Genomic DNA, 22587 nt, shown 5'->3' with positions numbered 1-22587 from the left:
TGGGGTTAAAAGGAATAAGCTTGACTAACTGCATTGGAGTTTGTACAGATGGAGTTGGGACGATTATGTCTCTTGGGGGGAGAGGGGGGGAATGAGAGTTTTCTGCTGCTGTAGCCTATCCACTTAGAGGTTTGATAGGTTGTGTGATGCTCTTCTGCATATCACTGTTGTTATTTGCTTTACTGTCACCTTCCTGTCAGCTTCAACCAGTCAGGCCATTCTCCTCTGACCTTTCCCACTAACAACGCATTTCTGTCTGGAGAACTGCTGCTCACTGGATGTTTTTTTGTTTTTCACACCATTCTCTACAAACTCTAGAGACTGTTGTGCGTGAACATCACAGGAGATAAGCAGTTTCTGAGAAACTCAAATCACCCAACAATCATTCTACGGTCAGAGTCACTTAGATCACATTACTTCCCCATTCTGACATTTGGTCTGAACAACAGCTGAACCTCTTGACCACATCTGCACTCCCAAGATGATTTGGCAGTTTCCTTGTAGAATTATAGCCATTTAAAAATGTCATAACTTTTAAAGTGATGGCCCCTTAAAAAGGCTCATGGTCATTTGGGACAAATCGCACAAATCGACTCACAGACCTATGACATCCATCAGACGCCGCATGCGGACTTCAGGGTATGGGTCGTGGTCATTCTGTCGCCATACGTCGTCCACGGTGTCTCTGGTGCAGTCCACCAGCTCCATCGCATCAGCTAAAACCACACGGTCCAGGCTGCTATAATCCTTTGAAAACAGAGAAAGAATGATGAATGGACAAGCAGAGGCAAATTGAAAAGCGTGAAGAACTGAGCGCGAACTGGTACCTTCTCAATGGGCTGAAACAACTGAGAGAAATGGGCTGCCCTCTCTTTAATGCCCGTCTTCTCACCCAGCTTTGAGAGGTCTGCCCAGTACTGAAACTCATCATTAGGAGTCAGAATACCTACAGGGAAAAAAACATTCAAAGACATTCTGCAGGTGGCAAACTAGAAACACAAAACAATGAATATTCAGACATGAAAAATGTGTGATTACATGCTTTGGTATGCTCTTTATTTTTGTAATTTTGTCATTTTTCTGCACACTGCCACCATAATGAAGAATTTTTCCCAAACTAACACACTCTCCTGCAATCAGGAGTGTCGCATGGAAGCCTTTCGCTTCAGCAAACACACCATGAATCGCTGTCTGAAGACATACCCTTTCAAAATCAAGTGTTTAGGCCTGATAGTGAATGCAAATAGAGAATCCGAAGAAATAACATACTTCCTTTCTGTAGTAGTAGACCATGCTCATTAAGTAGTGAGATTGCCAAATCTCAGAAATATGAACTGAAATGTTTTATTATTGCATGTGCGGTGGCTCCTACCCAAGACATCATCCTCTTTGAAGCTTCTCTTTCCGGAATTTTCTGAGTCTGACCGCCTAACCACTGAGCCGAGACCCACCTCCAGGTCACTCAGCAAGCTCTGCAGCTTGGGGTCAAAAGTCTTGCTCCATTTTTCATCCTTACAAAAAATAACAAAAAAGCAGATTAAAGTTTTTTAAAGAAATAGTTAATTTTCTGTGTTTTTTATATTATTTCAGTTTAGGGTAAATATTATAGTGCAATGTTTGTAATATAATGTAATATTTCAAAACAAAAACAGAAAGCAAACTATGCCTTCAAAGGATTACATTGCTTCAAGACATTCTCGGAGAGGAAACTTCAGGAATTATAACCTGGTTTCTTTCAATCAGGATTCTGTAATCCTTGGAATCACTGAATGCACTCATCTCCTCCTGAAGATACATCAGTGAGCCACAATTACCTTTAGCAGTACTGGCGCAAACACTTGTCGCACGGCCTGATAGAGTGTGTTTACGGGGGACTCCAGCATGGAGGAGACCAGCACAGTGCTGTGGAGGTTGTCTTCTGTGATCACAGTGGGCCGTAGTTTGAAAAATACAAGTATCTTGTCTTTGCTGTCCCCACAATCAATCTAATAATAAGGAATATAGTACTTCAGCACAGTCACCAACATTTAGTACATTCATGAATTTCACTTTAATTTGCTTACATCTGTGAGTGTGATGCACTGAAATGTAGTGGATGCATCAACACAAAATACTGTACTGCGAGTTAGCTTGACAACTAAGTCTCCAAGTGTCTTGCCTTGTTTGACATATGCAGTTTGCTTCCAGGTTGGTATACTGAAAGCACATATTCATTCCCATCATCTAAAAAGTTGTTCAGTTCTCTGCAATCAGCTAATGAAGAGATGATTGGGTCTGAGGAAGTCTTCAGGCCAAAATAGTTCCCTGTTGTTGTAAGAATGAAGTGCTTGCGTGCGTCTTCCATGTCACTGTAAGGCATCTTTCCCTTCTCATATGCCAAGACAAACACAAATAATAATTTTAGACATATATAGACACAAATGCTCAATGTAAATGTATCACACTTGTGGCTAGCTCGCCTGAAATGAGTAACGAGTAACTACAGGTTAGCTTCTTGCTAGCTGACACAGATCCCAAGTAGAAACTTTTAACCAGCTATACAGTGCACTATAACTATAGTTAGCTACAAGCTAACTTGGCCATAATTGCCAAGTTCTAACTTAGATCAGTTAACTTGCTAACTAGCCAGCCAACCACGCTAGGTATAGCTAGTATCTGATACTTACTTTGTGCTTGCTAACGTTAGCTAGCTGCAAGTCAATCTAAATAAAACGAACAGTACACAAAGTCGCCAACTAGCTATCGTTAATAAAGCAATAAACACGTATGCAGTCAGCTAACTTAGCTAGATTGTTTCCAGGCTAGTTACCTAACGTTAGCTTGTTAAGCTCCTTAGCGAATATAATCGAATAAATAATATAGCTAGCTACGTTGCTAACATGCATCGTTTATATAGTTGCCAAATATTAGCTAGCTAGAGTTAGCCTAATTCCATTAGCTATGAAGTACCTAGAGCTAACGCTATGTATCTTCCGTAATTATATGAGCAGGGCAACAGCACAATAAAAGGCCAGTAAAGCCTGCCTCTAGTTATGCTGCTGCAAGCAAGACAACATACATGCGCAATTTTTTTTTTAAATATCATGCAACAAGATAACATATACTGTAGCTTGCTAAATGACTAGACAGTGAAGTTACATACTCTTGTGTTCCAGGGAAGCTGACGTTGTTACCACTGCAACAACGTAGCCACACTGATATTCACAATTGTTTCTAGTGTGCTTTATCTACGTAGTTTTACTAAAAGACTTTACGTACTATATCAAGTCATTTTTATCATTCTTAATGGATTAAGTATCATTACATCTCACAGTAGCTTTTTATACGTTCCTCTTTCTCAAGAATTGCATTCCACTGAGAAAAAAAGGAAGTATTAATCTACCAGGGTACCAAAATTTTACAAATGACCTTTCACTGACATTTATGATGGTTGCGGCATTTCCTGACAGTGCTGAATATGTAATATATTTTCCAAATGTATACTAGGTAAGCAATAAACAAAATGTTATATACTGTATAACAATAGCATTTAAAGTAAAGTGTTGGATTGTTCACAAACATTGATCAAAGTGTAGAATCATTGGGATATTTATTCTGCTGTGTGTTCCTTTAGTTTACATTGTTTCAGAGGAATGTACTCTGACAGAGGTCTTTATTGGTTAGATTTATGATGGCTGTTGCTTGCTAAGCTGCTAAACTGGCGTTGTTTCCTGTTTTTGCCAGCAAGGGGAATTCCCCTTAAAATAACCGCATACTTTTGGGTGGGTATCATTAAAAGAAATAAGTACATATGTTTCTATTTGTAACCTTTGCATGGAATTCCCAATTTATTAAATCCATTCAGCTTCGCATTCAGTAATTTTAGAAATATACAAAACTGTAGGTCAAATACAGTGGGCTCCAGAATGATTTTTATAATTATTATTTTTAAATAAAAATATAATTTGTTAATTAGCTTTTATCCAAAGTGACGTACAGTTGATCAGACTAAACAAGGGACAATCCCCTAAGGACCTTGCTCAAGGGCCCAACAGCTGTGCGGATTGGATGGTGGCTACACCGGGGCTTCTGGGTTCTAGTCAGATTCTAGTGTCTAAGCTACAGGCTGCCCACAAAATATACTGTAGACTAAAAAAATTATACAGCAAAATTATAAGGGTTGTCTTTGTGTCACCCTTCTAAAGAGTGTGTTGAAATGGAGGTGCCATTTTATGATTTTCTTTTTGAGACTTAAAAATAGACATACCAATGCAATGTTCATTAATAGGACTTTGGGCCACTACATGTGGCCAGTACAACCTGAACACTTTTGGAGCATAGTGCATCTGGAGTTCTGCCATAGGAATACATCACAATTAATGAATGTGGAAATCAATGCCTTCTCAGGCCTCCTCATTCTTTTGATCCCAATCAAGCATTAACGGGTTATTCTGGAATGACACCTGAGAGAGACTTTCTTTACTGGCTTTCTGCTAAATACCAGAATGATTTAGCAGAATAATACTTCATAGATGAATAATGTCAGTATCATGACAGTATCATGATCAGTATCAAGCCGTTAATGCTCTGTGGACAGGAGCAAGTGAAAGTTCCCTTCTCTGCATGAATTAATTACTTTAACTTGATGAATATTCAAATAAGCAATTGATATTAGGGCCCACTTTAGGGAATGCTATGAACTGTGCCCTACACCAGTATGGCCCTGGCACAACCCATCCCTGTTGAAGCACTGTTGTGTTTCTATTCTTTTGTTCAGTGCCTGTTGTGTACTAATCATACAAATCTATGAAAAGCAACTTACAAGTAAAATGCATTATCAGCTTATTGATCCATATTAATATCTGAACCTTGCACTGTGCTGCTGTGCTGTTGTGCTGTCACATCATGCTGGATACTAGTCAGGAGGGGGTACTGGCAGGGGGCATTCATATGATCCCAGACTGCCTAGGAAGTGAGCCTAAACAGAGAAACAAAGTGCAGTAAATAAGTGAGTAATGTCTCACGGACCACTCACAGATACTTGTGACTCCTTAGATTTGGTTTCTAGGATTTAAAGAATTATGACGTACAGAGGAGCCTACATGCCCAATGTTATTAAATGTCAAAATAATGTGTACTTTTAGAGGCTGCATTAAGAAATGAAATGTGACTGAAAAGTTATATCTATGTCTCCAATGTTGCAATTGTGATTTCAGGTGAATAATCCCAAAGTGAATTCTTAGAGTTATGGGGGAAGTAAAGATACAATTGGCTCTTAATTGCCCAATGTTTACACTGCGGCAACACAAAATGTCAGATATGGGGACTTTCAGCTGTCCTGAGTATAGAAGTTCCACCTTCTAATTGCCAATGTGTTTATCATGATGAGAATATCAGTGCTTCATGTTACACACATTCAGTCTGCTAGGGCCCTGTTCACAGGAACCAGGAAATCCCACAACTCTCCCAGATACCCTATTGGTCTTGGCTGTCTGCCATAATGGATGGAGGTCGTTTGACTGAAAGGCTCTATTAAGCATGCATCACAGGCATCAGTCAGCATTTCCCTTCAGCAACAAATCACAAATATTTTCAATCCAATACCACTGTTAATTTAAATTAGTAGTATTTAAATTATATGAATTTTGTATAAATAAATACCTTGAAGTGGATATTTCATTCAGAATTAACACAATTAAATCACAAGATGAAATTTACCATAATCATTTAGATCAAGCCTGCACTCCGTGATTGCCCTGGGCGGGGACATACGTTTGAGTGTTATCAATGGTGCTGCAAATAAGCTTCTATCCATCAATTGTCATTTAGTGTTTTGAGTGTTTACTCAATGCACTCCTTAATATATTTTTTAATGAACTAACATTAAAAAAGTTTGCCTCAAGATTATATGATTAACATGATAACATGATTTATTTTTGTGAATTTCCTGAAAGCTAGTGGAATAGCATTGAAATGTGAAAGTCCTCCAGTGGCATAGCAGCAGGCTAATGTTAACATTTCTGTTATTGAGCAATGTTTCATGGTTAACCGTGTAAAACTGAGTCAAGCACCAATTGTCATGTGGCCTCTGACTGAAATTCCAAAATCTCTGAATACTGTGGGCATGTGATCTTGCCATGTCTTCAATCGTTGAAAGAACAGGAACAGTCATCAACAACATGTGACAAATCACAGTGTCATCATTAGCTTCTTTATGCGAACACAGCATATGAGAATACTTTTGCCAAAGGCCACAAGGCCTCTTTATAGAGTCTGGATAAAGATTACATACTGTATAGTTACATGCCAAATATGCTTACATAGAGAAACAGTGTTGACAACATGAAAGGCTGTAACCGGGAGGAAGAACCTTCCCTTTATGTCCAGTGTTCCTAACTCTCCTGTGCCCAGTCTGCAACCATTTAGATAGATAGATAGATAGATAGATAGATAGATAGATACTTTATTCATCCCGAGGGAAATATTTATTTCCTTATATTAGTACATTACATTAATTTGAAAATTCAAAACATTTAAAAATTTTAAATGTAAGTTCTGTTCAAGTATACCAGTTTTCTGAATAATAACTGTGATATGTGTTCCTTCATTCAGCGTCCCATTCAATCCTTGGTTTTTAACAAACTCTAGCTATGATTAACAAAGCAAAACCTACTATGGTTTAAGGATGTGTTGGGATGGCCTTCAATGATGTAATAGACACAGCATCAATTTGCATTATTCTCCTTTCTCATGTAGCTAATATCAGATTATGCAACCATTTATGCTGCTAGGCATGTGACCTCATCTTATCTGGACATATGACCGCTTCTCAACTTTGAGGACATGCATCAGTTCCAGATTATTGAGATAATTTGAAGGTATGGTCAACATTTCATACTGGAATACCTTCTGTAAATTCTAGTTAAAATAATTACAATCTTTTATGTGAACAATCTTTTATGTTTATGTCATTTGTTGAAGTTTTTAGCACCCAGATGCCTATTCACAAAAAATCATTTTATTGAATGTTATTTTGGAAATCTTGAGTCAAACTATTATTTAGTTTTGTTATCTTTATATAGATGCATTTAGCTTGAGCAGGTTCCTCACAATGTGGAATGGTTTCGAAAAATGCGAAAGACAATAGATCATTTGAGAGCTTGTATTGCATAATCAAAATGAAAGCAGTTAATTCAAGTTACTTCCTGATGTAAAAACCCCACCTCATACGTAACAGAAAACTACACGATTTATTCTGCAGTTGGGGGAAAACACTGTATTTGATCATGAACAGTCATGGCATGCAGACTGGTGAGTAGATATGCTCTTTAAGAAATGCTGATCATTTTAGTTTAGTTTAGTGTTAAAATGGTATCTTTAAAGTCTTAGTCTGTGTAGTCTCTTAGTCTCCCTAGCTAAATGCCTTGGCTCTCATTGGCATGTTTAGATGCAAGGCATGATTTGAAAATACTGAGTATTCTGCAAACTCCCAGAAATGAATTCTAGAGAGGTTTTGGAGGCATGTGTTTATGGTTTTATGTTTTAAAGAGCATTTAAATAAATATTTTTGAGATTTTGATGGTTAAAAATTTTACATACATTTATTTAACATTGCCTCATCCTGAATCAGTACCCAATAATAGAAGCACTTAGTTTTTGCAGCTCTGATAGTACCACACAACATCAGTGTCATTTTAATTTTGCTTTCTGTGGAAAGCTCCTTGTTTTCTTGGAGTTACAGTAATTTCAAAACAACATTCCAATTCTACCCCATTTTACTCCATGATTTACTCTTTTTGTTGAGTTGTGGGATAAAGCTGGTTTGATGAAGTAGCTGAGCACACAATCCACAAGACAAAAAGCTATTTATGTCTCAGATAATGTTGCTTTACTTGTTTTGCTTCAACTGCGTGTGCTTGTATACTCTTGTTGTGACTTGCAATAGCCTGTGTCATGTTTTGGGGATAGTAGCCTTTCTAATAGATTAAACGGCGTAACATTTTTTTAAATCTTTGTGCAGAGTTATTTGCCAGACAGAACCCATTGCAGTGATGAGACACTTGGTGGGATATTCTTAATAGTTGCCAAATATGGATGTTAGAGACCTATGAGTCAGGCAATTATTTCCTCCATGAGAGGTATGACTGGCCATGTAAAATGTAATCTTTGCATGCATAGTCAGCCATGCATGGCCACACTTTCAGAGGTGGTGCCTGCAGGGTATGCGCATAGAACTATCTTTCTGCTGGCAGCAGGTACAGCAGTTTCAGCTCTCCACTTCATTTTCAGCACAGGTGGATTTCCCCTCAGTCAGGGTGTGTGTGTTATAGTAACAGAAGCCAAAATGCATGCATACACACATACACTTATATTTCTGGGCTTGTGTTCATGTATAAGAAATGTATCCAGGAATCTTTATGTTTCTTACAGAGTCTGGTGATGTGTGCGACTTTCTGCTGCTTGATGTAAGTATATAATAACAGACATTATTTATGAAGTATGTTGTGAAGCAATGTAGAGCACTGTAAACTGCTTCAAGCTGCAAGTTTCCCTTGTACATCACAATAAGTGTGTTCAATGTGTTTTGTTTGTATTCAAGATAATATCAAAATGTCAATTGAACAGCACATTGAATTATTTTCACATAATAGCACTTGGCACATAAAATAACACATGCGACTAACTTGTAGGCTAATGCTTAAGGTGGTTGAGCTAACATAATATGAAATTATTATAGTATTTATTCCATCACATGTGAGTGTGTCTCCAATGCTGTGACTAATTTTCTTCCCATTATTTTCAGATGTAGATCGATGTCCTATTACTCTCAGAACACAAGTAAGTCCCATTACCTCATCAGTATCTTACTATATGTGCCTAATTTTATGTACTTATATTCTTATTTCACTGGTACAGTGTATAGCCATTTGGCTGTGCCAGGATTAGCTATCAAGCTATGTCATCTGTTTTTGTAACTGTAATGATTAACTTACCAATTGCTTTTAGAAAGAAAGTGAAAAAATACAAATCCAGTGTATCTAATATGTGATCTGTGATTCAGTATTTGAATATTTTCACCTATCACTGGCTTATGTACATTCTTCTTAATTGAGAAGTACACTTGTGCATTCTATCACAATGCTCCCTGGATAAGTGTGTGGGGGTGGGTGTGTTCTGGAAAACGAGGGATGTATCAAACTTGTTCGGTTTTTTGAATGAATAGAGTAAAAGGGAATTGGGGAAGTAATAAAAGGAAGCCTCACGGTGAGGAGCCCTGTCTCTTGTTGTGGCCACTCTCCCCCAACTCAAGAAGCTAGATCATGACTTCGAAAGCAAAAGAAATGAGCGTTCTACTCCTACACTTCTCCCCCGTTAAGCTGGGGAACCCCTGCTGACTCAAGCCCTTAGTCCATGCACTGTGCTTGAGACGGGTACGTGGGGGTTGGACCCAAAATGCAAGACTCAGACAAAGAGATGACAAAGTCCCGTCAGGGCTTCATTCGGGAAATGTTGAATTCGTTGAAAATATGCAAAGTTCATACACATGTAATCCAGCCAAAACCAAAAGTACAGTACTGAGGGAGAAGGCAGTCTCGTAATCGGTACACCATGCAAAAAGTCCAGCAACCAGGAAAGCTGTCAGCGGGGCAGTAGTGTAGACGGACGGTTGGCAGGCTTGGAGTCGAAGGCGGTGCAAGAGTCGAGACCGAAGTCCGCTCCGCAGGACAAAAGCAGAAAGACAGCAGGCAAGAGTTTGTGGTACAGGCAGGCAGTGGTCAACGAAACAAAAGTCAATAACTTTAAGCGGTATAACGATAAGCAGGCTTGGCTCTTAACAGGAAGACAATGGCTTGACAAAACGCTCAAAAATGCACTGACGAACAGGAGGCAACAATTTCGCGAAGACATGATGTGAACACTAAGCTTATATGCGCTTATATGCAGATGTAGACAGGGGCAGACCATTAGCTTGAGAGCAGCATGCGAATGGAAATCAGGTGTGGAGGATTGACAAGTTAAGATAATCAGTAATCGTTAGTAATAAACCTATCCTGACTTAGCGTTAGTAAATTAGTAAATGACATGCACGAGAAACGTAAGGTAAACATGAACACATGGTTAGAATGTTAGTATAACCCAATCCTGATCTAACGTTAGTAGATTAGTAAGTAGACACGAGAAAATGAAACAGTTAGGGAAGCGTGAGTGACAGAAAGGGAGAGAGAGAAAGCATGAACGCAAGGATTGTGGAAAGACACGAAAAAGTGTATGTCAATCAAACAGGAAACGTAACATGACAATGAAACGTAACAAGAAATAAAACATAAAAACTAACATAATACGTGACATGACAATAAAATAATTAAACATGAAACGTGATACACAGAAAAAAGAAACATTACATTATTGGCAGACGCGCTTATCCAGAGCGACATACAGTTGATTAGACTACGCAGGAGACAATCCTCTCCTGGAGCAATGCAGGGTTAAGGGCTTTGCTCAAGGGCCTTAACCCTGCGGATTATATTGTGGCTACACCGGGATTAGAACCACCGACCTTGCAGGTCCCAGTCATTTACCTTAACCACTACGCTACAGAAACACAAGGGGCAAAGTAAAAGAACTAACAAGACACATTTATACGATGATGACTAAACTGACACACATGGGATACAATGATGACTAAACTGACACACAGGTGAACTAACCAAAACACTAAGTGAAATAATAATCAAGAATCAAGCAAAGAACTCAAGAGAATGATAAATCAACTAATCAGGGAATGGAAACTAATAAAACAATCAGGGGAAAGAAACCACCGTACACTGTGCCACCTGAGTTGCGTTAAAGATCGCAAACGTTAGCTAACGTTTGCCAGCATAGTCAAACTTGTTTCTGTTAGTCACAAAGCTAAGTATTTGAAAAGATACTTCCGACAAGGAAGATGCAATTTTTGAACAAAAGTTGACGATTATTTGGCTGTTATAATGCACTTTAACATAGCTTCCAACTCTCACGCTTTCGGCGTAAGACACACGCATTTGCCTGTTTTCACACGCACATGCAAATGCGTGTCTCACGCCGAAAGCGTGAGAGTTGGCAGCTATGCTTTAATCAATGTAATATGTGTTCTTACCTTAAAAAAAATAAATCACAGATAAGCAACGAATCAGCTAGCTGGCATTGTTAAATTCATTTCTATTCAAAATGCGAACTAAATGGAATGTTGTAAAATCGTTCAACAATAGCTGTTTGCTGCAAACCGTTCGCAGTGAACGTTCGCTGTCTTGAACGCACATCTGATTTCACAAATTATTTTACATGCTTTGTTCAGATAATGAGCTAATTAGTGAAAGCACGTGGTGTAGCACGGTTGAAGTAAATGCCAGCAGACACTGCGGCAGGACTTGGAGTTGAGTAGGCTGAACTACGGTGCTGACTGGCAGCGCAAAACCATGACTGTGACATCTACAGTTGTGTGCTTGAGCGAAACAGACATGGGTCATATTACCTATTTGAAATGTCTTAACTGGTCAAATTTGAAAACACACCTAATTTTCACAAAATGTTATTGATCCATGCTTGGTCTGTAGTATACATTTGTGTGTAGCTATACATCACATACTCTCCTGAGATCAGGTCATGCTGCAGCTGAATATATCTAAAGATTACTGGTTACCATTCTGTTATCCAGCATTAGGAACAGGAGTCCATTCTGACTCTCCTCCATTTTTATCTGCTGGTTGTGGTTGCCCATCCTTACTCTACCACCCCTCCCACTCTAGCCCAGGAAGTCCAAGCTGAGGTTGGAGGACGAGTGCGTCTCCCCTGTAATCACCGAATCCAAGGAAATGTTACATTGATCTACATGCAGAGAACCCATCCTCTTGCATTTGTGAATGGCTACCATCACCGGAACGATGTCAAGCAGAACAAGATGTTCATAAACCGCACTGTCTTGGGCCCCTCCATGGCGTGGGTGGATCTGTTGGATGTGAGGGTGAATGATGAGGGAGTGTACCACTGTGTCCTCGTAGACGGAACCACAATAACAAAAACTCTCACCCTGTATCTGAAAGTAAGAGGTAAGCAGTGGGTCCTGCTTGCTGTAAAACTTGCATACAGTGAGAGGTGATCGGCTTCTACTGTTCAGATCCTCAGAGAGGAGCAGACATGGGTGTGTGGCTCTGTAGTGTAATAGGCAGAGAGCAGTCTTTAACTATAAGCATCTGCCAGCAACTTTTACCAATATAAGTAGTGTATGAATCAGGTGTGGCAATGATAGACTTAAAATGAATGATGAACCAGCAATATGCTGTAATGATTCTTCTTGTGTAATAATGGCACCAATCAGTGAATTGATATATGTGTTCTGATTTAAGCATTTTATTACATTTGCTCATAGTGGTTGTACTGATAGCCAGTTTAGCTCAAGTGATGACCAGCTGACTTCTCATTACATAACAGGACAATGAAAACAGTTGCCCATGTATCATAGGTTTAAGGCCCTGTGAAAATGCCAATGCTTTAAAAAGAACTCCAGGCTTATCAGCTTCTATGGTGTTTACCATCCGCAGCCAACTACAGTGCTCCTGTGGTGACGGTTACTCACAGCAATAAGAGTGTTTGTGGCGGGAGCTGTCTGGTGACCTGCTCCTCTTCAGGGGGCTATCCCAACACAAATGTGACATGGACCTTCCAGCCCCAGACAGCCGGGACCCAGGGGATGGAGCTGAGCAGGATCAGTGAGCAGAACAATGTCACGGGGCTTTACACCGTCTCCAGCAGCATCTTCATCAACTGCTCCCAACTGCTTAACATAACGTGTACAGTAGGGGGCGTTGTGTCACAGCAAGAGGAAATCTGTGAGTACTGACCTCATTGTTTTAGATTGTCAGAAGTGTTGAAGTTATATTTTCAGAGTGATATCCTCTTACGGTTATATCTTCAGACTAGTGTGTTTACCTATACTGCTGCACTCAGACTAGAGGAGCCATATTTCCCTGGCCCACACTTCATATTTCAGCCCCTAAGCTACACCTGGCCAGATTTTTCCTGTGTGTAAGAGGTGAGAGAATACAAATAAAGACAATAGCATTCTGTTGGACCCAAGAGTTAATAGTTCCATACAGCTTGCACCACACAGAGTAGTTCCATACAAACGTGTCTCCCTCTAGCTTTTCAGGATAGCAATTGTCAAGACTTGTGTTTTCAACCAAAACTTTTCTTGCTAAAACTTTGCCACAGGTAACATTTCTGCGAATGACTCCTTCGACTGGGTTGTAATCACTGCCACAGCGGTTACAGCCACCATGTTCACCCTTGTTCTAGTAATCCTGGTGAAGCGGCTGAAGGCCTGTCCAACCACTGACCCCCCAGGTATGAATATCCATATGAGCGCAAGTCACAGTGGCATTTATTACAGTACCTGTGCTACAACAACACTCTCAAATGGAATGTCCACAGTAGCCAAATGTGTATTGAGTTATAAAATGCTTCTCAGCCATTAACTCAAACAAAGGTTATTTTGATTTAAAATCTGATAGGGCTGACAGCAAATTTGTTTATTTCTTCCAGATGAAGAAACCGGAATAGAGGGCATTGTGAGTATTGTGTTTTTGTACACTCTGAAATTAATTCTGAATTCAAATCCACTAAAAAAAGTTGTAGTTCCGAAGCTAATATTTGATGTGTGCATGCATATGGATAGTATTCAATTACTGTGTATGCCAAATTTGAATATGAATGTGTCAAGCAATTATAAGTCACACTGAGTGTATGTGAAGTCATTTCAATTGAATTTGCATTATATTTTCCTTTACATATAACTGGATGTGTGAGTACTTAAATACCTAAAAGTTGTCCATGCACACAAATTAAATGAAGAAATAATTTGGCCTCACGGAGCTGACTATCTGGTCAGCAAATGGAGCATATATAGCATGTTGTGCAACATCTTAAGTGATAGCCGCCCGCACTACCTCAGTGAGCTGGTAGGGGTGTGGAAACAGGAGGAATGAATGCCTTATCTCTGCCCCTTCTGCCCTGTGTCAGTCTCCAGGCACCCCCCTGGCGGGGGACAGATGAGCACAGCGGACTCAAAAAGGAAGCTAATGCCAATACAGACATGGGATGAAAGAGGACTGCACTACACTCATTCATATTTTATCTGTCATCTTTGTTCTTAGTCATTTTCCTAATGAAATGCCAACCTCGACCATGTCTGGACGTTATCACAAAAAAGGAAACAGTTCTCTCCGTTGTTGTGGAATGTACATGAATATAGTATCACTGACCCATCATATTCTCGATTCTGATGTGACTCCTCATAATTGTGCCTTTCCCCTACATGATTGTTTCCTATGGCAAACATTACAGTATTCTTATGATTTTTTACTATACATTTGGCTTTAGATAGTTCCTCGCTACTGTCTTTATATCTTTATACGATTAAACATCTGTAAATTGTTGATTTACCTTTCTCTTGCAATTATTTGTATTTTTTAAATTTATTTAATAAAATTAAATAATTTATGTATAATTGTCTCATGTAAAGTATATAGCATATAGACATTGTGCTTAATATATCTGTATCAAAAAACATAATTCTGTTCCAAAAAATTAATTCTGTACCAAACTCGCAGCCATAGAACTTAACCACTAGAGGGAGTCATTGGCAAGTATAACAAGGTGAAGCAAGTAACACCAATTTGCAATGATCCACAACACATAGCAGGCATATTAAACAAATTTAGATGCACATAGAATTATTTATTTATGTTTTAAGATTTTCCAATGAGTGAAAGATACACACTCCTTTTGGCACAGAGAAAAATTATTCCAATCTCTACCTAGTTCTAGCCTGCGGATGTGTATATGCTTATGGAAAGAATCAAGACACAGCACTTTGGACACCAAAAAAAGTTTAATTTCTGTTCTTCTGATACAAAAGCAATCTTAAATAACAAACATATTTTTGAGTTGAATTTTTACAAAGATAAATTAGCACTTTATGATACATTTACAACAAAACACCAGTTCTTTCACAAAAGGTTTTAAAGTACTTTCTGGAATCCTGGGACAGGAGTTTTTAGAATCTACAGTTTATTCTACTCTGGCACCTTAAAGTTGATGAAAAAATAGATTTCTTCTGAAAGTCATACATTCAAAGGACAGAGAGAAGGCCTCAAAACAATACCTTACCTTCCTGACCTGAAAAAACCATGAGTCCTAGAAAGAGCTTATTTATTTTGTAATTTTTGTCAATTGTTTTCTTTTACAGAGAATGGTTGTTCTTTATTTATTTTGTGTTATACAATACACAGTCTGTACTCTAGAGTGACATCCTAAGTGATTAAAATACCACTGAGGAAAATCAGGAAGCTCTGATGGATCATGACAAACTGCTTGTTTAGAACCACGCACAACTCTGCTCATGTGATGGCCAGTGTGTGTGTGTGCGTGGGTGCACACATGTCTGTGTGTGTGTGTGTGCGTGTGCACATGTGTGTGTGTGTGTGCACGCGTGTGTGGGTGAGGTAGGACTCATGGGGAGGAGGGTCATATATATATATATATTTTTTTTTTTTTAACTGTGCCTGATAAGATTAACTTTTCTAAACAAAACTAGAATTTCTAAATAAAAAAATTTGGATAAAAAATGCATTAGATTTCTAAAAAACAATTCATTTATGGCCAAGGTATTTGATTAATAACTTCAAAGCTTAAGAGTGTCTAGTGGATATTTCCCAAAACCACTACAGAAACAGGCATGAAACCCTCCACTTACGACCACAAATGCTCTTATTTTAATCACCAGTAACCCGTTCTATGTATTAAGGAGTAGAAACCAAAGCTAGCCGAGGTTTCCCAAGCTCCTCTGAGAGGTCTTGCACAAAGCTGCCGCGCAGCTCAGAAATACCACAGTTTAATAAGCAGCACCAATCTCTCATTGACCCAGGCCATCCCCAGCCCTAAGGCACAACACAAGCACTCCTAAATAATCTCTTCATAGTGCATTCTTTTCAATGTGGCTGCACGCCACGCATCGATCTATGTAACATCCGCACTACAATCGTCCAGTGTAAAGTTACTTTAAAAAAACAAATACTTCAGAAATGCATAAGATTGGTATAGGGAGACTGCTACATAAATGAAGTTCCACTGCTGGTGGCTACTGAGGGGCTGACCTGGCTGTGCCCCACTCACCCGTACACCAGTGGCTCCAGGCCGGCCACAGACCCATCCCGGGAGGGCCGCGGCGGGCCAGAGTCGCTCACTGTCCACCATAGCCCTTCTCGGTAAGGCACTGTCAGTAACTGCAGGCCACACCCCACACAATATGGCCGTGGCATCCCCTCTAAACCAGAGTCTCTAACCTACTTCCTCCAGGGCCTGGTGTCCACCCAGCTCCACAGCTCTGTCCGTGGCCCGGCCTACCCACGCTCAGGTCGGGGAGAAATGTTTCTGAAAAGCTGCTCTGCCCCGCCACACCGCCAGCGTCGGGAAACCTCCCACCCGAACTCCTCAGTTCCTCCCCGCCACACCTCAAACCACCGTCTCGTTTCCCTTCACCGGCTTAATCCAGCTGTCCGTCCTTTTCTCCCTCTTTGTCCTGCTGGAAGCCACCAGCCGGTTGGAGCACTTCTGCCACGTGTGCAGCGTCTTGGCTGACCAGATCCACATCCCGGAGGTGATGCCCACCAGCAGGGACATGAAGATCTTCAGCATCTCCACCGCCAGGTACGAGTCCCGGGCCGACTGCTTGAAGTCGCCCCAGTTGGAGATCTGGTAGAAGTAGCAGGCGATGACGCAGGTGGCCGGCACGGTGTAGAGCACGGAGAAGACCCCGATCTTCACCATCAGCCGTTCCAGCTTGTCCGTCTTGGTGCCGTCCTTCTGCAGGTTGGAGCGGATCTTGAAGAGCGCCACCAGGCCGGCGGCGATGAACAGGGTCCCGATCACCAGGTAGGTGAAGAGCGGGGCCACCACGAAGCCCGTCAGGGCGTCCATGTGCTGGTTGCCCACGTAGCACAGCCCCGTCAGGTCGTCTGCGTCCACCAGCCGCATGATGAGGATGACGATGGTTTTGACGGCCGGGATGGCCCAGGCGGCGATGTGGAAGTAGGAGCTGTGCATCTCGATGGCCTCGTGACCCCACTTCAGCCCCGCCGCCAGGAACCAGGTGAGCGTGAGGATCACCCACCAGATGGAGCTGGCCATGCCGAAGAAGTACATGAGGAGGAAGACGATGGCGCAGCCCGTGTTCTTCAGCCCCTCCTGGATCAGCACGGGCACGGCCGCCTCCTCCAGGTCGCAGGAGATGCGCTCTCGGCCCACCGTCAGCCGCACGATGAAGGCGATGCTGTAGATGTTGTAGCACATGCTGAGGAAGATGATGGGCCGCTCGGGGTAGGAGAAGCGCGAGGAGTCGATGAGGAAGGTGAGCACGGTGAAGGTGGTGGAGATGAAGCACAGCACGGCCCAGGCCGCCATCCAGATGTCGGTGAAGACCTTGGCCTGCCGGCGGTACAGGCCGGCGTCGTAGCCGCACTGCAGCACGCAGCTGAGGCTGCGCTTCACCCAGGCGTACTGATCCGGCCCGGAGCCCAGCGTGTGGCACTCCTCCTCCATGGGCTGCAGCGGCAGGGTGCGGATGGTGTGGTAGGCCGCGTCGTCGTCCCCGGGCCCCTCCATGCACATGTGGTTCTGGTCGTTCTGAGGGGGGAACAGGCTGCAGTTCAGCACCTCGGGCCACACGAAGCCGAACTCCGTCAGGACAGGGAGGCACTTCCGCTTGACGGACAGGCACATGCTCCCGCAGGGGCCAATGGGAATGGGGACCTTGTCTGTGCACATGGGGACATACACCGAGCACAGGAAGAACTGCGGGGGAGAAAAAGAGAAGTTAGACACGGGCAGTGAAAAGACTTTAAAAAAATAAAATGTACTCACAATCATGAGGTTTTCTGTTATAATTCATGAGAAACAGTCGCGCAGTATGCGTCACACACAGTGAATTTACTTTCATTATAAATGTACCTCTATCAGACATAAGAAAAATATATACATCTCACTGTGGGGGCAGGACTAGTTTTGAAATGGCTTGAGATATTTTGATATTCAAAATTACATATTAGAGTGAAGAAAAAATATTTAAATATCACCTTGTTACAAAAAGGTATTCATAGTCCAGTCACATTCAAATTTATCACAAAATGAAAGCAAAATTCTTGGCATCACAACATAATATCTAATTTTATGATATTAACTGTTATGAAATCTATGTACTTAAAATGATGCTCAGAGACAAACATTAAGAATATATGCTCATGAGAACATTCAGATTAATCACATAGGAGTTACACTAAAGATGCATTGTTACTGAACGTTTGAAAGGTAATCTGCAGGGTGTTTTTTTCTGCTCGAGAGGAAATGTCGGATTTTCACCGCGGTCACTTTGGCACACATTTCCAACCGCTAAAGGAAATTATAACATAAATTTAAACATGTTCGGTAATCCCAGTATTTACAGACTACTGGTATCAAGCAGTATGAAGGGAAGAATAAGAATATGAACAATTTAACAGTTGGAATTCCTAATTTTGCAAAAACTAAACGTAATCCAATACAGAGCTACGCATTCGTCAATGATACGCAAAATACACTGAAAGTTTGTAATATGTTGGCGTTGTTGCATAAATGATAGTATTTTCAGTATTTTGAGTTCAGGCATCAATTATGAAGGTAATAAATGATTAAATGGGTAGGCCTAATTTGCCCAAATATGTTAATAATAACGCAGGTTCGTTCCTGTCGATGCCCAACGATAAGCTACGGCATATAACCGGTCAAGTGACAGGAGTGAATTAAATTTACAGTAAACAAGCTGCTAACCTTTAGCTGACTGGAACACCCATACTGGATAAGCGGGGTAAAAGTTGTTAATTGTAGCTCTGCGTCCGACTGTAGCACATTCCCGACAAGATTGGGCATCTTTGTAACATTGTATCCTAAATCCTGACACATGGATATCCTGATCGGGTCGCAGGTCATTTCTTCATCGTCCCCAAAAGCATGCGCGAGCCCCAGGTGACTGTGGAAAACCATAAGAAAAAACGCCACGATATCCAAAATGGGAATCCAATGCATTTTCCCACTCCGATGTAAATCCAAATGTCCAGAATTTGGTCCCGATGTTCAGCGGTCCTGCTTTGCCAACCAAGTTTTTCTGTGCTTCCCCGCACAGCTAAGAAAGACTAGAGCAGAACTGGTAGACCAAACAATTCTGTAACGAGTTTCAAATGTGCCCGGCAAAATGTGGCGCTTGACTAAAAAAACACAATTATTTTGTTGCGTTAAAAGACGTTAGCTTTAACGCGGAAAAATATGAAAACTTTTTTGGACTTCTTCTCAAGAGGTGCCTGCTTCGCGGACTCCCCTGATCCGCACACCATCTGCAGCACTGACAGCAGCTTCAGAGTCTGCGGGCTCTCCCCCAGCCTACTTTGGTAAAGAAAGCGCTCTAATTGACTCACCCAGTAAAGTCCAGCCAATCAGAGAGCAATGATCAAATACAAGGGCGGAACTTGAGTGGACTCGAAGAAAGTAATCCTTTCTGTATTCTCTTCTCCAGTGCGGGGAATGTTTTAAACAAGCATCTGTCTACTCGAATTAGCTTTTAATTTACCATACTTAAAATAGTTACGCTGTTGCTCTTATGTGCATGCTTCTAATCGAACAGGCTAGCTTTTGTAAGAACACGAAAAACCCAATCATTTGTAATGCCTGCATGATTGTGCTTCTACAAGTTCTCTACCGGGGTTTAAATTTGTGTTTGTTTTTGTTTACCTTTCTTCCCTGACCTTCCAATCACCCCAGATCCCAGTTTAGATACAAGACAGGTATTTGCATTCCTGGGATGCCCCACCACCTTACACACTGCGTGAATGCATTTGTGTGTTTGTTTGTGTGCGGTGTGTGTTTTGTTTGTGTGTATGGAGGAGCGACTGAACTAATTTTCCTCAGGAGAACCGATGAAAATGTAAGACAGTATTTGCATTTCTCGAGCAAGACATTCAGAAATAAAAGGGGCAATTATTTGCCATAATAAGGAGTCTGCCTCTTCCTCCCTGTCATTCTTGATTGATTGGCCCTCCTATCACTCCAACCAAAGGTCAAAGAATGATTCATTACAAAGTTTCAAAACAAAGAGCTGAGGGCAATATGATGTGAAGGGAGCTTTACTTCTAAGCAGGCAATGTTACTAAAAAGTTCCATTAAATGTTGCATGGAATTGTATGGAACGCACATAGTTTAATCGATTTAGGAGATATCTTTGTACTATACAATGCAATCCACACCATTTTGGCTACACATACTGTACATGTCGGCAGAGGGGGCATGATTTATGATGGGTATGTAACAACAATTCAAAATTAATTAATCTTGAGACAATTATCTGAATAATAAATAGGCAAGTAATCCCAAAGTTTTCCCTAAATTATCTCACACTATTTAAATTGTTTTTACATGAAGTGAGAAGATATAGCAGGCTGAATGACTTAATAATTAGTGAAGACACAGAGAGCAAAGAATAAGCTATTTACTCAGAAATGTGACAATAAATCTTTGTATATTAGAAAATGCTGCATAATAGTCAGTCATATAAAAAATAATACTATCACAAGATCTCCAATAGCTCTCTGAATAAAGGCATGTCTATAGCCTGTGATGTGCTTATTTAACACATAACTAATAGTTTGATTCTAAAGGAGGTTTTTTTAAATACTTTTTACCCAACTCACTGATGTGTGAAAGTGGTGTAGAAATGGCTTGTGAAATGTGTGTTCTATGAAAGATGTATTTGTGGAATGTGCCTTTTTCCCAAATTTAAATTTGACGGTGAAGCATTTTCATAGACCAAAAACACCCGAGTATTAGCACAGCTGCTTATTCAGATGAGGGGCAGCAGATGGTATATTTGGTATTGATACAGTTTTATTAAATCACACTGCAAATGACCTCCCTCACTACCACAGGAAGAACAGAAAGAGACTGTTTCATTCTTCAATGATAAGTTCATTAATGTATTTGTGAGACCATTCTCTCCCTGCAAAGTGCTCTTTCTGAAAGCTATCTCAGCCACAGTGAAACTTCTCACATTAGAGGAACTATTCTCCAAAGACCACTTCAGTCACACATTTCACCATCTGGTATAACTTCATATAGTCACAAAGAAGCAGTGATTTCACAAATAGGCGGCAAGGGAATTATCCTTTGGGTAGATGGTTGGGGTCTCCTTAGGTCTTTGCAAAAATACTGGCTGACTGAGCAATGCAGGAGGAATCTCAAGATTAAAAGCCCCCTTGGACCCACTGTGGCATTGCAGAAACACAAGAGAGTGACAATACATTCAATGTAAATGTTGACTGAAAGCAAGTATATTGGGGAGAGAAAAATAAATGTAAAAGCACATAAACAATTTGTTAGAATCTGAAAATGCCATTTACATAAACGCATATTTTGAGCGAAAGTTACAGGTATGTGAAAAAGCCTTCACATAACTTCATCCTCAAATTGCTATACAATTGCATTTCTATAGACTGAAAGCATATGCTTTTAATGAGGAAATACATTCGGTATTTTAAGTTGTATCATACCATAGCATGTGTACTATGTGTGCACACATTATCTTCAGTACACTCTGTGCTGCATGGTACATCAGTTGTCTGAATTGTAATTTTCAAGACACAATGTCATTTCTGCAATGTCAGCAGGAAACAAGCAGTCCTGCCAACAACTAAGAAAAAGTGTATTCAGTTAGTGTGGTATCTTCAATGTAACTGTGTCTGTGCCATTGTAACATACAGTAGCTGTGACTTTTGTTCCCTTTCATGTTTATTGATGGATTCTTTTTCAGCTACACATTAGGTGATAAATGCTTTGCAAGCACATTTTGGCATCCATCCATCCATCCATTATCTGAACCCGCTTATCCTGATCAGGGTCGCAGGGGGCTGGAGCCTATCCCAGCATACATTGGGCGAAAGGCAGGAATACACCCTGGACAGGTCGCCAGTCTATCGCAGGGCACACACACCATTCACTCACACACTCATACCTACGGGCAATTTAGACTCTCCAATCAGCCTAACGTGCATGTCTTTGGACTGTGGGAGGAAACCGGAGTACCCGGAGGAAACCCACGCAGACACGGGGAGAACATGCAAACTCCGCACAGAGAGGCCCCGGCCGACGGGGATTCGAACCCAGGACCTCCTTGCTGTGAGGCGGCAGTGCTACCCACTGCACCATCCGTGCCGACATTTTGGCATACCTGCTTAAATAAAATAATAAGGAATGGATAACCAAATGTGATTTTGAAGCATGTGAAATTAAGTAGTGAATACTGTTGGAATAATATTGTGATTTGTATGGAAATCGAATATATGTATCATATATGTCAGTCTTGTTTTTATATAGGGACATACAGTCATATGCAAACATTAGGCAGTTGGGCACCCCTGGTCAAAAATCCTTTTCCAATGAATATCTAAGTGAACAGAAACAATCCTGAACTGTAAATGTTACAGAGTTATAGAGACC

General features: G+C 40.8%; 3 protein-coding genes across 8 annotated transcripts in view; 1 reads left to right on the top strand and 2 right to left on the bottom strand.

Annotated features, from left to right (window-relative positions):
- The window catches only part of dync2h1 (dynein cytoplasmic 2 heavy chain 1), a 169881-nt gene extending 166705 nt beyond the window's left edge, over nucleotides 1–3176 (bottom strand). For 2 of the 5 annotated variants that reach the window (XM_061216768.1, XM_061216772.1), the window contains exons 1-6: nucleotides 2667–2887; nucleotides 2159–2368; nucleotides 1815–1985; nucleotides 1373–1511; nucleotides 828–946; nucleotides 603–747 (exon numbers count right to left, since the gene is read on the bottom strand). In XM_061216768.1, the coding sequence (XP_061072752.1) occupies nucleotides 603–747; nucleotides 828–946; nucleotides 1373–1511; nucleotides 1815–1985; nucleotides 2159–2359 (775 nt within the window). In that variant the 5' untranslated portion in view covers nucleotides 2360–2368; nucleotides 2667–2887. Of the gene's footprint in view, nucleotides 1–602; nucleotides 748–827; nucleotides 947–1372; nucleotides 1512–1814; nucleotides 1986–2158; nucleotides 2369–2666; nucleotides 2888–3142 lie in introns of those variants that run through there. The other 3 variants (XM_061216771.1, XM_061216770.1, XM_061216769.1) reach the window with 3 other exon arrangements.
- Nucleotides 3177–7207: 4031 nt separating this feature from the next.
- Nucleotides 7208–14521, top strand: LOC133107690 (butyrophilin subfamily 1 member A1). 2 transcript variants are annotated; one of them, XM_061216773.1, is made up of 8 exons: nucleotides 7208–7290; nucleotides 8410–8444; nucleotides 8783–8817; nucleotides 11766–12065; nucleotides 12558–12845; nucleotides 13228–13359; nucleotides 13558–13583; nucleotides 14035–14521. In XM_061216773.1, the coding sequence occupies exons 1-8, from the start codon at nucleotides 7276–7278 to the stop codon at nucleotides 14065–14067; spliced, it is 864 nt and encodes a 287-aa protein (XP_061072757.1). In that variant the 5' UTR covers nucleotides 7208–7275; the 3' UTR covers nucleotides 14068–14521. The 2 variants fall into 2 exon arrangements, with proteins under 2 accessions (XP_061072757.1, XP_061072759.1); XM_061216775.1 differs by lacking the exons at nucleotides 7208–7290; nucleotides 8410–8444; nucleotides 8783–8817 and adding an exon at nucleotides 11328–11392.
- A 371-nt stretch (nucleotides 14522–14892) lies between these two features.
- Nucleotides 14893–19444, bottom strand: fzd4 (frizzled class receptor 4). The gene is made up of 2 exons (XM_061216927.1): nucleotides 18877–19444; nucleotides 14893–17865 (listed from the first exon to the last, which is right to left on the bottom strand). Exons 1-2 carry the CDS (start codon nucleotides 19129–19131, stop codon nucleotides 16528–16530), a joined length of 1593 nt encoding a protein of 530 aa, XP_061072911.1. The 5' UTR covers nucleotides 19132–19444; the 3' UTR covers nucleotides 14893–16527.
- Nucleotides 19445–22587: the final 3143 nt, after the last annotated feature.

Source organism: Conger conger, chromosome 13 (genome assembly GCF_963514075.1).
Source record: "Conger conger chromosome 13, fConCon1.1, whole genome shotgun sequence".
NCBI lineage: Eukaryota > Metazoa > Chordata > Actinopteri > Anguilliformes > Congridae > Conger > Conger conger.
Note: the sequence above shows the minus strand (reverse complement) of the source record. Positions and strands in the feature narration are given on the sequence as shown.

What these genes read in the sequence shown, in the direction of transcription:
- LOC133107690 (XM_061216773.1), top strand. An exon ending in CCTGTATCTGAAAGTAAGAG is followed by an intron (nt 12,066 to 12,557) that starts GTAAGCAGTGGG and finishes TACCATCCGCAG; the next exon opens with CCAACTACAGTGCTCCTGTG. An exon ending in AAACCGGAATAGAGGGCATT is followed by an intron (nt 13,584 to 14,034) that starts GTGAGTATTGTG and finishes GCCCTGTGTCAG; the next exon opens with TCTCCAGGCACCCCCCTGGC.
- fzd4 (XM_061216927.1), bottom strand. Translation starts at nt 19,131, where the DNA reads ATGCATTGGATTCCCATTTTGGATATCGTGGCGTTTTTTCTTATGGTT. An exon ending in GGTGTTCCAGTCAGCTAAAG is followed by an intron (nt 17,866 to 18,876) that starts GTTAGCAGCTTG and finishes TCTCCCCCGCAG; the next exon opens with TTCTTCCTGTGCTCGGTGTA.